At 35.7% G+C, this 15,348-nt stretch overlaps 1 protein-coding gene across 1 annotated transcript in view; it reads left to right on the top strand.

Annotated features, from left to right (window-relative positions):
- The window catches only part of DNAAF10 (dynein axonemal assembly factor 10), a 99,529-nt gene that overhangs the window by 37,340 nt on the left and 46,841 nt on the right, over window positions 1-15,348 (top strand). Inside the window, 1 exon segment of the mRNA XM_059187850.1 lies at window positions 13,620-13,796. Within this exon segment, the coding sequence (XP_059043833.1) occupies window positions 13,620-13,796 (177 nt within the window).

Raw genomic sequence — 15,348 nt, 5'->3', positions numbered from 1 at the left:
TGCTTTTTTAAGTAGCTTGTTGCCTATTTTGATTAGAACCACAATATAGATAAACCAAAAGAAGAAAAACAACATCAATATAAACACCTGCAGTAGGAAAACCAGTAATGTATAAGTTGGAGAACATCTCAGAATTATATGGTTTGATTTTTATCTGTCTGGAGCGAAAACATTCTTATTATTCCCTTTTCTCCACACTTAGCCTGAAAATGCAGGTTGATGAACAGCAGTGTCTGATATCTCTTAGCCTAAACTTCTGTACTAACTGTTCTCATGGAGCTAACATAGGAAGAGAAATTAGATCAGAAAGTATTTCAAGAAATTCTGTCACTTAGCTTTGTCATCAAGCTTTATAGCATTGAGCAACTTATTTAAATCTCTGGGTCTGTTTTCTCATCATGAGTGTTTCATCTCCAAGGTTTCTTTGAACAATTTACATTACACGGCTTTTCTATGACAAATTTTCTTCTGAAGCTCAGTTAGCTCTGAAAACAATTTTAAGAAAGAATTTTAAGATTACTCCAACTGTGTAGCTTATTTTAACATTTTTGGACAACATTCATTTGCCTGAATGAGTTCTGTGTGATGGGTCATTTTTGGTTATGCCTTTTATATAAGGTAGGAAGAAGTGGAACATACAGCATTCACATTTTGAAGGAATACTGTAGAAGAAAGAAAACGCAATTATCAATATCAATAACAAAAGAACTGAAATCATTACAGATCCTACATATGTTAATAGATAACAAGGGAACATTATGAAGAATTTTGTGCCAGTAAGTTCTACACCTTAGAATAAATGGAAAAATTTCTTCAGAAACCTTAAAGCTGAAACAAAAGTAGTAGAAAATCTTAATAGAATTGTATCTATTAATGAAACTAAATTCTTATTTAAAAATATTTCCACAAAGAAACCTAGCCATATGGCTTTACTGGTAAATTCTAGCAAACATTTAATGAAAAAAAAAAATCATAATCTAGATTCCTTCAGAAAATAGAAGCTAGCATTACACCATTAGCAATATCAAAGACATTATAGAAAACTATAGACCAACATTCACCATGAATGTAACGCAAAAATCTTTAAATATTTGTAAGTCAAATCCAGCAATATGCAAAAAGGACAATAAAACATGACCAAGTGGAATTTATCCTGAGTATCATTTTTAAATTATAAATAATCTAATTCACTATGCGGCCAGAATAAGAGGAAAAAAACAACATAATTTTATCAGTAGATGTAGCAAAATCTTTGACGGAGTTCAGGGGTAAATCTCTTAGCAAATTAGGAATAGAAAGGAACTTCCTAGTTCTGATAAATTATTTATAAAAAGCCTACAGGGGACGCCTGGGTGGCTCAGTTGGTTAAGCAGCTGCCTTTGGCTCAGGTCATGATCCCAGCGTCCTGGGATTGAGTCCCACATCGGGCTCCTTGTTCGGCAGGGAGCCTGCTTCTCCCTCTGCCTCTGCCTGCCATTCTGTCTGCCTGTGCTTGCTCTCCCCCCCCCCCTCTCTGATAAATAAATAAAATCTTAAAAAAAAAAATAAAAATAAAAAGCCTACAGTAACATCATATTTAATGATGAAAGACTGAATCCTTCCCATGTAAGACTGGGAAAAAGGCATGGTTTTTCACTCTGACCAAATGTAGTCAAAACTGTACTAGAAGTCCTGGTCAATACATTAGACCCAGAAAAAGAAATAAATTACGTTCAGATTAGGAAGGAAGGAGTAAAAAATAGTCTTTATTTTCAGATGACATCATTGTATATATAGCAAATCCTGAGTTACTAGAAATAATTTGGCAATATTGTAAGATACAAGGACAATACACAAAAATCAGTGGAAGTTTATATAATCACAATAATTAAAATGAAATTGATAGAAACACCATTTATAAAGAAAAAACGAGTTATTCATATAAAAATTTAACTTAAGATTTGTAAGATTTTTATGTGTAACCATAAAATATTACTAAGGGAAACTTAAAAGGGAGATAACCATAACCACATTCATAGATTGGAAGACTCGATACTGTTAAGGCATCAGTTCTACTCAGACTGATTTATAGATTCAAGCCAATCCTTAGCAAATTCTCAGTAAGCTTTTTGTAAAAATTACCGAACTAACTGTTAATTCCATATGAAAATGTACAGGTCTGAGAAAAGCCATAACAATTTTGAAAAAGAACAATAGAGTATGAGGACAGTGCTCCCTGATTGAAACATTTATTTTTAAAACATAAGTCTGGCATTGGCATAAGATAAATTAATGGAACACACTAAAGGGTATTGATCCGTATAAATACATTATATATATATATATATATATATATATATATATATATAGATAGATATACACACACACACACACACACACACATGCATATGTAGCTTCACTGGTAAATATATATATAATTTGATTGGTTTCTAATTTTTATTTAAATGAGTATAATTGAATATAGTTGACATTATCTCAGTATAACAGTATAACATTGTGTAAATGTAAGGTGTACAACATATTGATTTATATACTTGCTTCTTAAAAAAAGATTTATTTATTCATTCATTTAAGAGTATACCAGTGGGAGGGGTAGAGAGGGAGAGAGAATCTCAAGGTGACTCTGTGCTGAGTGTGGAACCTGACATAGGGCTTTATCTCACAATCCTGAGATAATGACCTGAGAAAATTAAGAGTTGGATGCTCAACTGACTGAGCCACGCAGGTGCCCCTGTAGAGTAGATTTTTCACAGATGCACCAAGGATGCCATTATAAGGGTTACTTTTCAATGAAATATAACTATATTTCTATATGGAATAAAAATCTGCCTCTACCCTCATACCATATACAAAAAATTACATGGGTCATAGATACAAACATAAAAGCCAAAACTATGGAACTTCTAGAAGAAAACATAGGAGAAAATCTTCACAACCAGGATAGACAAAGATTTTTGTCTACTTGGTATACATAAAACATGAATCATAAAAGAAAAAAACGGATTTTATCAAAATTGAACATTTTTGCTGTTTAAGATTTTATTTATCTCTTGAGCACGAATTGGGGGAAGGGGCAGTGGGAGAAGCTGGGGGAAAGAGAATCCCAAAGCAGACTCTGCACTAAGTGTTGAGCCCGATGCAGAGCCCAGTCCCATGACCCCAATATTATGACCTGAGCCAAAATCAAGAGTCAGATGTTCAACCAACTGAGCCACCCAGGCACCCCACATTTTTGGTCTTTAAAAGACATGAAAAGGCAGGGGCTCCTGGGTGTCTCAGTCATTAAGCATCTGCTTCAGCTAGGGTCATGATCCCAGGATTCTGGGATCAAGCCCTGCATTGGGCTCCCTGCTGAGCAGGAAGCCTGCTTTTCTCTCTCCCACTCTCCTTCTTTGTGTTCCCTCTCTCGCTGTGTCAAATAAATAAATAAAATCTTTCTTAAAAAGTCATCAAAAAAGACATGAAAAGGTAGCTTAACAGACTGGGAGAAAATACTTGAAATACCTACAGAATTTCACAGCTCTTTCAGACAACTCAGTTTTTAAAAGAGAAAAAGATTTAAACAGTCACTTGACAAACGAAGATAGATAAATTGAAAATAATTACATGAAAAAGGTATTCAAGATCACTAGTCCTTAGAGAAGTGCAGATTACAACTATACATACTGCTGCTACCCACGAGAATGGCTAAATTTAAAAAGACCGACAGTACCAAGTGTTGACAAGAATGTGGAGCTCCTGGAGTTCTCCTATATAAATGATGAGAATGAAAAAAGGAACACCACTCCGGAAAACTTTGTGATGGTTTCTGAAAGTTGAACATATATTTACCCCGTCTGACATAGCAAGCCCAGGAAAACATTTGTTTACAAAAAAGAATTTGTGACTCTTCTTAGCAGTTTTATTCCTGATAGTCTCAAACAGGAAAGAGCAGGTATGTTTAGTAAATGATGAATGCATTAAAAAGTGTATATCCATATAGTGGACTGTATTATTCTGCAATAAAAAGGAACAAACTACTGACATATGAATTAATGTAAAAAAAGCTAGATGAGAAAAAATAGATACAAGAGTACATCCTATATGATCTCATTTGTATGAAATTCTAGACATACTTACAGAAAGCAGAACAGTGGTTACCTGCAATTGGTGGTAGGGCATGTGATTGATTGCAGAAGGGCTCAGGGGAATGTTTTTGGGGATGGAAATGTGCTTTTATCTTGATTGTAGTGATGCTTTACATAAGTGTATATACTTGTCAAAACCCATAGAACTATGTATTTAATAATATACTTTTGGAATGTCTTATTTCTCAGTTGGCTTAAAATTTCTTATTAGCATTTTACAACTTGATAATTCTTGGTGCTGATGTCTAGCTTTCGCTATTTGACAATTCATTTTTTTAAAAAGATTATTTATTCATTTGAGGGAGAGCAAGCAAGAGCATGAACAGGGGGAAGGGTTAGAGGGAGAGGGGAGAAGCATACTCCCGCTGATCAGGATGCCCAACCTGGGACTCAATCCTAGGACCCTGGCATCATGACATGAGCCAAAGGCAGAAGCTTAACCAACTGAGCACACCCATGCCCCCCTATGTCATTCTTAAATGATATAAAAATTATAATCTAGAAACACCACAAGTGCATGTTGCTTCTTCCACTAGAAAATTATGTTATACCCCTAAAACCTAGACCTTTTAAATGGAGGAAAATTTTTCTTTGTTAAGAAAAGACTGCACAGGGGGGACTCCTGGGTGGCTCAGTTGGTTAAGCGGCTGCCTTCGGCTCAGGTCATGATCCCAGCGTCCTGGGATCGAGTCCCACATCAGGCTCCTTGCTCGGCAGGGAGCCTGCTTCTCCCTCTGCCTCTAACCTTCGACTCTGCCTGTGTTTGTGCTCTCTCCCTCTCTCTCTCTAACAAATAAATAAAATCTTAAAAAAAAAAAAACTGCACAAATTTGTGTCACTATGTGTTCTTATTTCATAAAATACTTTTTCAATTTTCTCATACTATTGGTAGGGTTCTTTCTCTGTTGTCAAACAGTTCCTTGCAGAATATAAATATTAAACTGCTAGTCTAAACACAAGGTCATTACAGAATTTGGGGGGGTTTTGGAACTGTTTAATGAAGGTTTTATCTGTGACCATCTCTACTGCGCCCTCTGGTGGTTTTTGCATCTTATTTGGGGTAACATGAAAATACATTCCTCATTCATTACCTTTGTAGGAGATACATTTTACGCAAAACTTTAAAATCAAACTTTACGTTGAGAAACTACCCAACATCTTGTATTGATAACACTATAGTGCTTTATTCTTGTGATAGTCTTTATAAGTCATTCAGTACATGTTTCTTCATAAGTAACTTAGTCATGCCTGATGGCTCTTTCCAAAATATTTCTAAGATAGAAATTCTAAGATTCCTTATTAGAGTAATCTTTTCTAATAGTTTTCATTCTATAATCCAGTTCTAAATATCCTGCCATCCAAAATAGATTGGGGAATCTATGCTTGGAAAATACCATGTATAGTCAGGATGAGGCTAGAATATCTTATGGTGCCAGAAATCAAGAAGGTGCTCAAATGGGGATTGGTGACAGGTCATGCAGGAGCCAACTTGAGGTAGTAAGTACCTAAACAAAGCTGGAAAATTCTGATTAACAAGTAATGACATTATTGGGTTTTAACTTAGAGAATAAAATAAATATCTGTGAATCCATGCCACAATATGAATAACTGAATAAAGAAATAAATGGGGAAAGGGACAGTTATTTTTTCTTAAATAGAAACATTTCAATTAATGTAGGAAGAAAGGGTAAAAGAAGATCATTACTAGGCAAATACCATAGTAATAAATTCTTACAAGATTAACTTATGGAAGCTAAAATTAGGTCACAGTTTTAGGAGAAATAGGATATTTGCATGGTCTTAAAGTATTGTGACCCCCCTTCCCCTGGTATTTTTTAATATAAAGGGAAAGGTAGTAGATTTATAGTGGAGAAATCTGGCAGACATCACCCTGCCCAAGTGATCAAAGTTAACATCACTAGCAAAAACACATCGACATTGTGAATCCTTTGATAACAGTGTGCTGATAAGGACATATCATCATTTCTATGGTATTTTTGCCCCACATGCCCAAGTTCAGCCTAATTATGAGAAAACATCAACAAGCCCAAGCTGAGGGACTTTCCACAAAATACTGGATTAAGAGTTTCAAGATTGTGGAAGACAAGGGAAGAATTATGAGCTGTCACAAATTAGAGGAGACTAAGGAGAAATTATTAAAAAATTATAAAGTTCCTAGGTATCTCTTATCTAGCTTTCTCTAATAGTAATGTCTTACTAAACCATAGTACAGTTACCAAAATCAAGAAATTAACATTGGAACAGTATATCAAAGTGCTTATTTTAGTGAAAAAACTGGTGACATCTGAAAAGTTTTCTTTTCCAGGATTCCACATTACATTTAGGTGTCTTTGAAAATATTATTACTGCTAGAAGGACTTGAAAAGACATTGTTTTTGTTCTTAGATGATTAATAGACGAATAGTAAATTATTTATAAATCGGCTATTTAAAAGAGTTTCCTTAGGGAGGAATAGTATTGTTTCTGTTGACTACTACACAATTTTTGGGAATTGGCTAAAGTTAGTGGAAGGTTAATTTTTCTGCCATTCTGCTTGCTTGCTTTTCATTTTGAGAAATCTCAGAATCACCTAAAAGGGCTTAGACTTCACAGTTATTTTTCTTTTAACCCTAACAGTGGAGTAGCAGTTGGGGTGTAAGTAGTAATAATATTAATGCTTTAACAGCTAGAGATTTAGATGTCTTCTATTAATACTATTTTGGAATCTTCTTTTATTCTTTTTTTCTAAGTGAGAAAAATGAAGGGAGATGGTTGTGTTTCTTTATCTGAGTGATGAATGAATATGCAATTTTATCTCTTAGTATTATATTACTCTGGTACTAATATGCCCAGTTGACAGTATTTATTAAAATTTACTGTAGCTCTCTTCAATATATGTTGTTGGGAAAACTGGATGGCTACATGCACAAGAATGAAACTAGATCACTTTCTTAAACTATACATAAAAATAAATTCAAAATGGATTAAAGACCTGAATGTGAGTTCTGAAACCATAAACATTCTAGAAGAGAATGCACAGGCAGTAATTTCTCTGACATCAGTTATAGCAGCATTTTTCTAGATAAGTCTTCTACAGTGAGGGATAAGTTTTCTGAGGCAAGCAAAAATAAATTCTTGGGATTTCATCAAAATAAAAAGCTTCCACATACCAAAGGAAATAATCAAAACTAAAAGGCAGTTTGCAGAATGGGAGAAGATATTTGCAAATGACATACCTGATAAAGGGTTAGTATCCAGAATATATAAAGAACTGATACAACTCAGTGCCCCCCAAACAAATAATCCAATTAAAAATGGGCAGAAGACATGAAAGACATTTCTCCAAAGAAGACCTACAGGGGTGCCTGGGTGGATTGTGGTTGGTTGTCTGTCTGCGGCTTGGGTCATGATCTCAGGGTTCTGGGATCCAGACCCATGTCAGGCTCCCTGCTTGGTGGGAAGCCTGCTTTTCCCTCTCCCACTCTCCCTGTCTGTGTTCCCTCTGGCTGTGTCTCTCTCTGTCAAATAAATAAAATCTTAAAAAAAAAAAAGACCTACAAATGGCCAGCAGACACATGAAAGGATGCTCAACATCACTCATCTTCAGAAAAATGCAAATCAAAACTATAATGGGATAACATCTCACACTTGTCAGGATGACTAAAATGAAAAACCCAAGAAACAAGTCTTAATGCGGATGTGGAGGGAAAAGGAACCCTCTTGCTCTATTGGGGGGAACGCAAACTGGTGCAGGCACTGTGGGAGAATATGGAGATTCCTCGAAGGGTTAAAAATAACCCTACAATCCAGTAATTGTGCTGCTGGGTATCTACCCCCAAAATACAAAAACACCAAAGGGATACATGCAGCCCTGTGTTTGTAGCAGCATTATTACCAATAGCTAAATTATGGAAGGAGTCCAAGTGTCCATTGATAGATGAATGGATGAAGAGATGGTATACATATACAGTGGAATATTGTTCTCTGCTATAAAAGAATGAAACTGCCATTTGCAGCAACATGGATGGAGCCAGAGAGTATAAAGGTAAAAGAAATAAGTCAGATAAAGACAAATGCCATATAATTTAACTTATATGTGGAATTTAAGAAGCAAATGAGCAAAGGGGGAAAAAAAAAGACTTGAACCAAGAAACAGACACTTAACCCTAGAGAACTGATGGTTACCAGAGGGGAGGTGGGTAGGTGGATGGGGATTCAGGAGTGCACTTGTGATGAGCACTGGGTAATGTATGGGATTGTTAAATCACTGTACTGTACACCTGAAACTAATACAATACTTTATGTTAACTATACTGGAATTAAAAATAAAACAAAAAAATCCTATGTATCAATGCAAAAAATAAAATTAACTGTAGCCAGATGGGCTCGCTAAAAGCAAATGCTTAATAATTTTATGTGTTAATAAGATTCCTGAAATCACTTGTTAAAATGAGTAGCCATCTAGATTTCACCTTTATCCCTGAGTATAGTCACGGTGCATTGATCTGGGTAAGGTCTCAACAGTATAATTTGGTGTTTTCTGCATTAGAAATCCATCAGTTCTTATTAACAACTTTATATTTCATAAACTGATGAAAAGATCAACTTTTTAATGTCCTGCTTAAATTTTAGATAATGATAATATGACTTCATAAGATTATTTTAGTACTTTGTATAATGTGAATAGGTGGTTTTCAATTATTAAAATTGATAGTCCTTTCAAAAAGTGGAAGTCCTTAAAAAAAGTAAGAAGAATAACATGTTTTAACTTGGCAAAACATGTGAAAACGAGTATCTCTGAGTCACAAGATGAGTCAAGAGGGTGAGGTTTGTTTTTTTTCTTTTTCCCCTTGTCCATCTGTTTTAAGGGAGTATGATCCTAAGCAGTAGAAAAAATCTTTGATGAAAGCTGGTACCCCGAATGGGAATTTGTTCTTTAATATTTAACTTGTATGAAGTGCAGATCTGAAACATTTAATGGTACTAGTGGGTTTAATCTGTTTGAGAGATCTGTGCCTAATTTGTGGAGATTGCTAAGTGCCCGTATTTCAAGAATTGAGATGCCGTTTCACACCTGAGCATACATTTAATCCTGCAACACATCTCTGCAGTGCTGGGTAGTGGAAGTGCTGCTTCTGCTGGCGACAGTAAAGACCAAACCGATCACTTTGTTCCATACCTAAAATAACTGTATTTACCATTTATTTTTTGAAAACTAGCTTTCTTTAATCTTGGCTTTAAAAAATATTTATGGCATTGGCTTCTAGGCAAACCATTTGAAAATACTGTAACTGTTTAGGTACAGAGTCCTGCAGTTGGTCAGCTAGCTTCAACTATAGTAAGTACTAAATAGTCTGTGTCTTAGCGTTGTGAGGCAAGCAGGAAGGACAGAAAGGAGGAAATAAATGGGTGGTTGGAGAATAGATATGCCTTCTTTCAAATTAAACTGGTTTCTTAAAGAATCTCAGGGTGAGGGGCGCTTAGGTGGCTCAGTGGGTTAAGCCGCTGCCTTCGGCTCAGGTCATGATCTCAGGGTCCTGGGATTGAGTCCTGCATCGGGCTCTCTGCTCAGCAGGGAGCCTGCTTCCTCCTCTCTGCCTGCCTCTCTGACTACTTGTGATCTCTCTCTGTCAAATAAATAAATAAAATCTTAAAAAAAAAAAAGAAAAAGAATCTCAGGGTGAGTTTTGGCTGCAAGGGATGTGTGAGAATGGTGGTGAATAGAAAATCACATAGAGCTCATTCCCTCCAGGTTTTACTTCAGGGGCTTTAAAAAGTCAGTTATTTTTGTTGTTGTTGTTTTGATTTTATTTATTTATTTGAGAGAGAGAGAGAGAGAGAGAGAGAGCAAGCATGAGAGGAGAGAGATCAGCGGGAGAAGCAGATTCCCTGCTGAGCAGGGAGTCTGATGTGGGACTCGATCCCAGGACTCCAGAATCATGACCTGAGCCGAAGGCAGTCGCTTAACCAACTGAGCCACCCAGGTGCCCCCCCAAAACGCAGTATTGTTAAAGTGTGATCGCAGGCATGTTGCTTTGCCTTTGAGGAATGTTGTAACTACTCATCCAGAATAGGTATCGACTGTTATATATCATTTAAGATATTTAAAGCAAAAGACCGAAAATGGTTTTAAATGTTGCTTTAAGGGCTTTTGCCAGAGAATGCATTAATGATACTTAATAACCACAGGGCACACAATTAGTATCCCCCTTTTTTTTAATCAGAGAAAAAAATTGATAGGGGTCTCCTAAATGGAGAGTTCAGGGAAGGACCTTCCAGTAAAGAGTATATAAGGAAATGGATGCATGAATTTTATGCTATCTGAACAACTGTGCTGAGAGCAATGTAGCTTAGGTAAAGATAATGGGGGAAGAGAAGGATGGAAATTTAAGTTTTCTGGTTTGTGTTTGTGGAAGCTAAATATTGTCAAGGGCTCTGGATTTTTTATCCTGGTTGTATTAAGAAGCCACTACAAATCTGTAAGCACAAGAGCTAGCAATTTGGCTGAATGTGCTTTTTAGAAAGATTACTGCTGGCCATGTAAAGAAGTATATTTATTTGATGGCTTATCTTTATTCTTAGTATTTCTTATTCATTTGTCAGGACCGGAATGCTTTCTTCAGGATTAGTGGGGTTATCTGGGTCATTTAAACAATAATCCACCTCCGTTTCAGTTTCATAATGTGACTAGATCAACTGTTATATATGCCAGCCTTAGTAAATGGAATCTTAAGTGTCCATAAGTAATATGGTATACATTACTGCCTTTGTTCTTTCCAACTGATGATACACTCCAGAGCTGTTGCTGTCTGAGATGCGGTTGGTGGACACGTGTCTTTCCTTTTCCTCTTGTGATGTACTTTAGTGATCCGCTCTGTTCAATTTCCTCATTACCTTTTTGGTTTGTGGTTGTAAACTGAGGCAAAACTAAAAGTTACTAGAAAAAAGTAGTTAACTCATCCTTGGTATGTAGAGAGAGAAGAGTAAGTGCTTTCAGCAAAATCTGAACTTGGAGAAATGTTCTGAAAGGTTTGCTAATTGGTGTCTGACTACGTAAGTAGTTCTACTCTAAATTCTGATGGCATTTTGATCATTATGTTTTAAATCTGAAACCCTTAGAATACTCATTTAAAACATTTATTGAGCAACTTTTATATGTAGTGTACAGAAGAACAATGAAAAGTGGTATTTCGTCTGAGGTGGCATGGGAAACCTGTAAGTAAATAAATGAAAAGCATTTGAGGGACTTAAAAAAAATTAAGTTGTTTTTTTTTCTCCAAGAGTAAGGGTATCTAGTTTCATCACAGAAAATTAGAAAATAAGGTTTATTTGAACAGTTTGCTTTTATCATCTGTTCATTAAAGAAGGAATACTCTTTAATAGAGGGATAAAAGGCTCTCTGCAGTTGATGTGTTTATGAAATGTGTATTTTGGTGTTGGAAGCAGTGTTTAGATGAATTATTAAATTAAGAAAGGCATTTCTCTTACAGTAAAACGTATATATTCTTGCAAACCTCAAATGTTGCAAACGTCGTAAGTCCGGGGAAAGTATGGATTAGATAGACCACTCATTATGCAGCTTTGTAACAGAGTACATAGAACTGTTACGGTCTTAAAATTTTCAGCACTAAATAACCTCTGGCATTGGTATTAAGCACCACAGCAATTCATTTGTTAGCCTTAAACTAGGACTCATGCTTCCTATTTTGGATTTTCCTCAAGGTCCTTGAGGACATCTGCTTTGGTAGAAACTGATTTTGTAAAAATTAAATAATAAGCCAGGGTATAGTCACCTTCATTAATTGTGTTTTGAGGCTCTGTGGTGGGGAGAGGCAGAGGTGGAAAGATGAAGTATCTTTGTAGCTTGTTCATTTGTTACTGGTACTTTTCACCAGATAACAATGTTGGAAAGCCTTAAATTTTATCAGTACTTGGTCTTTAATTTGAGAAAACTTAGTTCCTTTCCCTTCCTCCATAACATACGAGGAAAAGTCCCTCCGCAACACTGAAATTTCTGTGCTCTACTGAGTGACATGATTCCCTTTACCAGTTGCATATGAACTACTTCCTGTCAGCAGCATGTGGTAGTTGTACAGTCTGTGCTTCAGTCATTCAGATATAGTTTTTATTCCATTTTAAGGTATTCTTATGTTTAAAAAATCTATTCTTTAAGTTTTTATAATGAGGAAGCCATATATTTGAATTTTCAAAAACAGTTTGCAGTCTCAGTCTCTAATATTGTGGGCTGTGATAAATGTATACTCGGGCTGTGGAACATTTATTTGACTTCATTTTTTTTTTTTTTTTTAAAGATTTTATTTATTTATTTGACAGAGAGAAATCACAAGTAGATGGAGAGGCAGGCAGAGAGAGAGAGAGGGAAGCAGGCTCCCTGCTGAGCAGAGAGCCCGATGCGGGACTCGATCCCAGGACCCTGAGATCATGACCTGAGCCGAAGGCAGCGGCTTAACCCACTGAGCCACCCAGGCGCCCTTGACTTCATTTTTTTAGAAAAATTTCTTTTAGGAAGTTATAGCTTTAAATATATTTTTATTTCTGCTATCAATTAAAATTATGTGTGAGTTACCCTGATACCTTTTTTTTTTTTTTTCAAGATTTTATTTATTTATTTGACAGATCACAAGTAGGCAGAGGCAGGCAGAGAGAGAAAGGAGGAAGCAGGCTCCCCGCTGAGCAGAGAGCCCGATGCGGGGCTCGATCCCAGGACCCTGGAATCATGACCTGAGCCGAAGGCAGAGGCTTTAACCCACTGAGCCACCTAGGCGCCCCGAGTTACCCTAATATCTTAAAGGAATGAAAATAGTAATGTAATTTAGACGAAAATTATCTTTTTTTCAAGACCGTATATGCTGCTGAGAGACCGGCTACTGAATTTTTAGAGAAGTTACAAACTAAGGCAAACATTTCTTAAGTTGTTTTTCTTTAAAACATTGAAAAGTGAATTTTGTTAGCTGTGGTTCTTTTGGTTAAAAAAAGTAAAATGCCTGTGTTCTATTTGCTCATACTTGCTAAGACTATCTCTGGAAGAGTATTGAAGAAACTGGCAACATTTACAAGGTGGGGTAGGAGGGAAGTCTTGAATTTTGAACCATGTTCAAACCATAACTATTGGAAATAAATTAAACTTTAAAAAAATAAGTGAAAAGATGCTTTGCTGTACAGAACAGAGATTGATTTAGCCTGCCTAGTAGGAATCACCTGACTTCCATAATCAGCTTAGCATTGCAATCCTTTAATATTTTGGTGCAGTATACAGTCGGTTGTATGTAATGGCAGGGGCAGGCAAACAAAAAGGTAACCAAATAAAAATATTATGACTTTATCTGTTACAAGGAATTAACCAAGAGTATATGTGACTCTTCTAATTAAACTAGAAATTAAGCTTACTATTGATTAACTGCTGGATTTTTTTCCCTGTAATTTTGATAAAATCATTTATAAATCTTGCTGCTTCTTTTGGTTTGCTTTTAGTTGATGCCGATGAAATTAAAAGGCTAGGGAAGAGATTTAAGAAGCTTGATTTGGACAATTCGGGTTCTTTGAGTGTGGAAGAGTTCATGTCTCTGCCTGAGTTACAACAGAATCCTTTAGTACAGCGAGTAATAGATATATTTGACACAGATGGGAATGGAGAAGTAGACTTTAAAGGTAAGAAAGTAGTTTAACAAGTTATGTAATCTATGACTTATTTTACAGTTTGGTGTATGTAAACGTCTGACAAATTTTGTTTTTTAAAAATGTGTGATTATATAATTGTTAAATTCTCAATCTGTGGTATATGAACCTTAATATGAACTAAGATCTTTTACTCTTTCATAAGTGATGAAATTGTCCTTCAAGGTAAACTAACAAAAAAAAAAAGAAAAGAAATTTAGTATTTTCTTTTTTAGAAAACTAGTCTTACTCTAGGGAAACAATATTAGAACTACATTTTTATCTATATTTTTTAAAGATTTTATTTATTTATTTGACAAGAGTGAGAGAGCACAAGCAGGGGAAGTGGGAGAGGGAGAAAGTAGGCTCCCCACTGAGTTGGGAGCCTGACATGGGACTCAATCCCAGGACTTTTGGATCATGACTTGAGCTGAATGCAGATGCTTAACTGCTGAGACACCCAGGTGCCCCAGAACTGCATTTTTAGAAGCCTTTTTTTTTTTCCTTTAAAGAATGAGACTTATACTAACCAACATAAAATTGAGGTGTAGTAATTAGGATGTGAGCATTATAAAAAGGATTGTTTAATCTAAATTTTTATGTAAAATGATAATACTTTCGTTAATATTACCATGGTACAAAATTTTACATTTGATTCCATGATTTGTCATCAACAGATTTTGTTATTTTCCTTCCAGGAACTGAATTTTAAGTGAAGGGGGGATTTAAAGCTGATTTTATGACTTAAATGTGTAGCAGGCAGTGAGGAAAAAATGGTCATTTTCACAAGACTTTATTTAAATGGGTCTGAATTTTGGAACCAGAAATGCAAAATTATTTTTGTTCTGGCAAACAATGTATAATCAGGGTACTTGGCTGCTCAATCAGAAGAACACAAGATTCTTGATCTTGGTGTCATGAGTTTGAGCCCCATGTTGGGTGTAGAGATTACATAAATAAAACAATTTTAAAAACCCAAAACAATACATAATCTTTTTATAATACTTTCTTCTTTTTTAAAGATTTTTAAGTAATCCCTACACCTGAGTCAGATGTGCTACCTACATACTAAGCTAACCAGGTGCCCCATGATCTTTTTGTTTTTATTTTTTTAATATATTTATTTTTTAAAAGATTTTATTTATTTATTTGAGAGATCGTGAGAGAGATCATGAGAGGGTGAGGAGGTCAGAGGAAGAAGCAGACTCCCTGTGGAGTTGGGAGCCCAATGTGGGACTTAATCCTGGGACTCTGGGATAGTGACCTGAGCTGAAGGCAGTTGCTTAACCAACTGAGCCACCCAGGCGCCCTTTATGTTTTTATTTTTTAAAGGTTTTATTTGCTTTGAGAGAGAGCAAAAGAGAGCACAGAGGGAGAGAGAGAAATAGACTCCCCAGTGAGCAGAGAACCCAACACAGGGCTTGATATATTTTTTAAAAGCCCCCCTTTTATAGTTACATCCCCTAAAAAAGAGTTAAATAGCTTAAAGAATGCTTTTTCCCTTAGTGATAAGCTCAGTGTTACTTAATATTGTTCAAATTGATTT

This window comes from Mustela lutreola, chromosome 9 (assembly GCF_030435805.1).
Source record: "Mustela lutreola isolate mMusLut2 chromosome 9, mMusLut2.pri, whole genome shotgun sequence".
In the NCBI taxonomy this organism is placed as follows: domain Eukaryota; kingdom Metazoa; phylum Chordata; class Mammalia; order Carnivora; family Mustelidae; genus Mustela; species Mustela lutreola.
The sequence above is the reverse complement of the archived record's forward strand: the minus strand, read 5'-3'. Positions and strand labels throughout refer to the sequence as shown.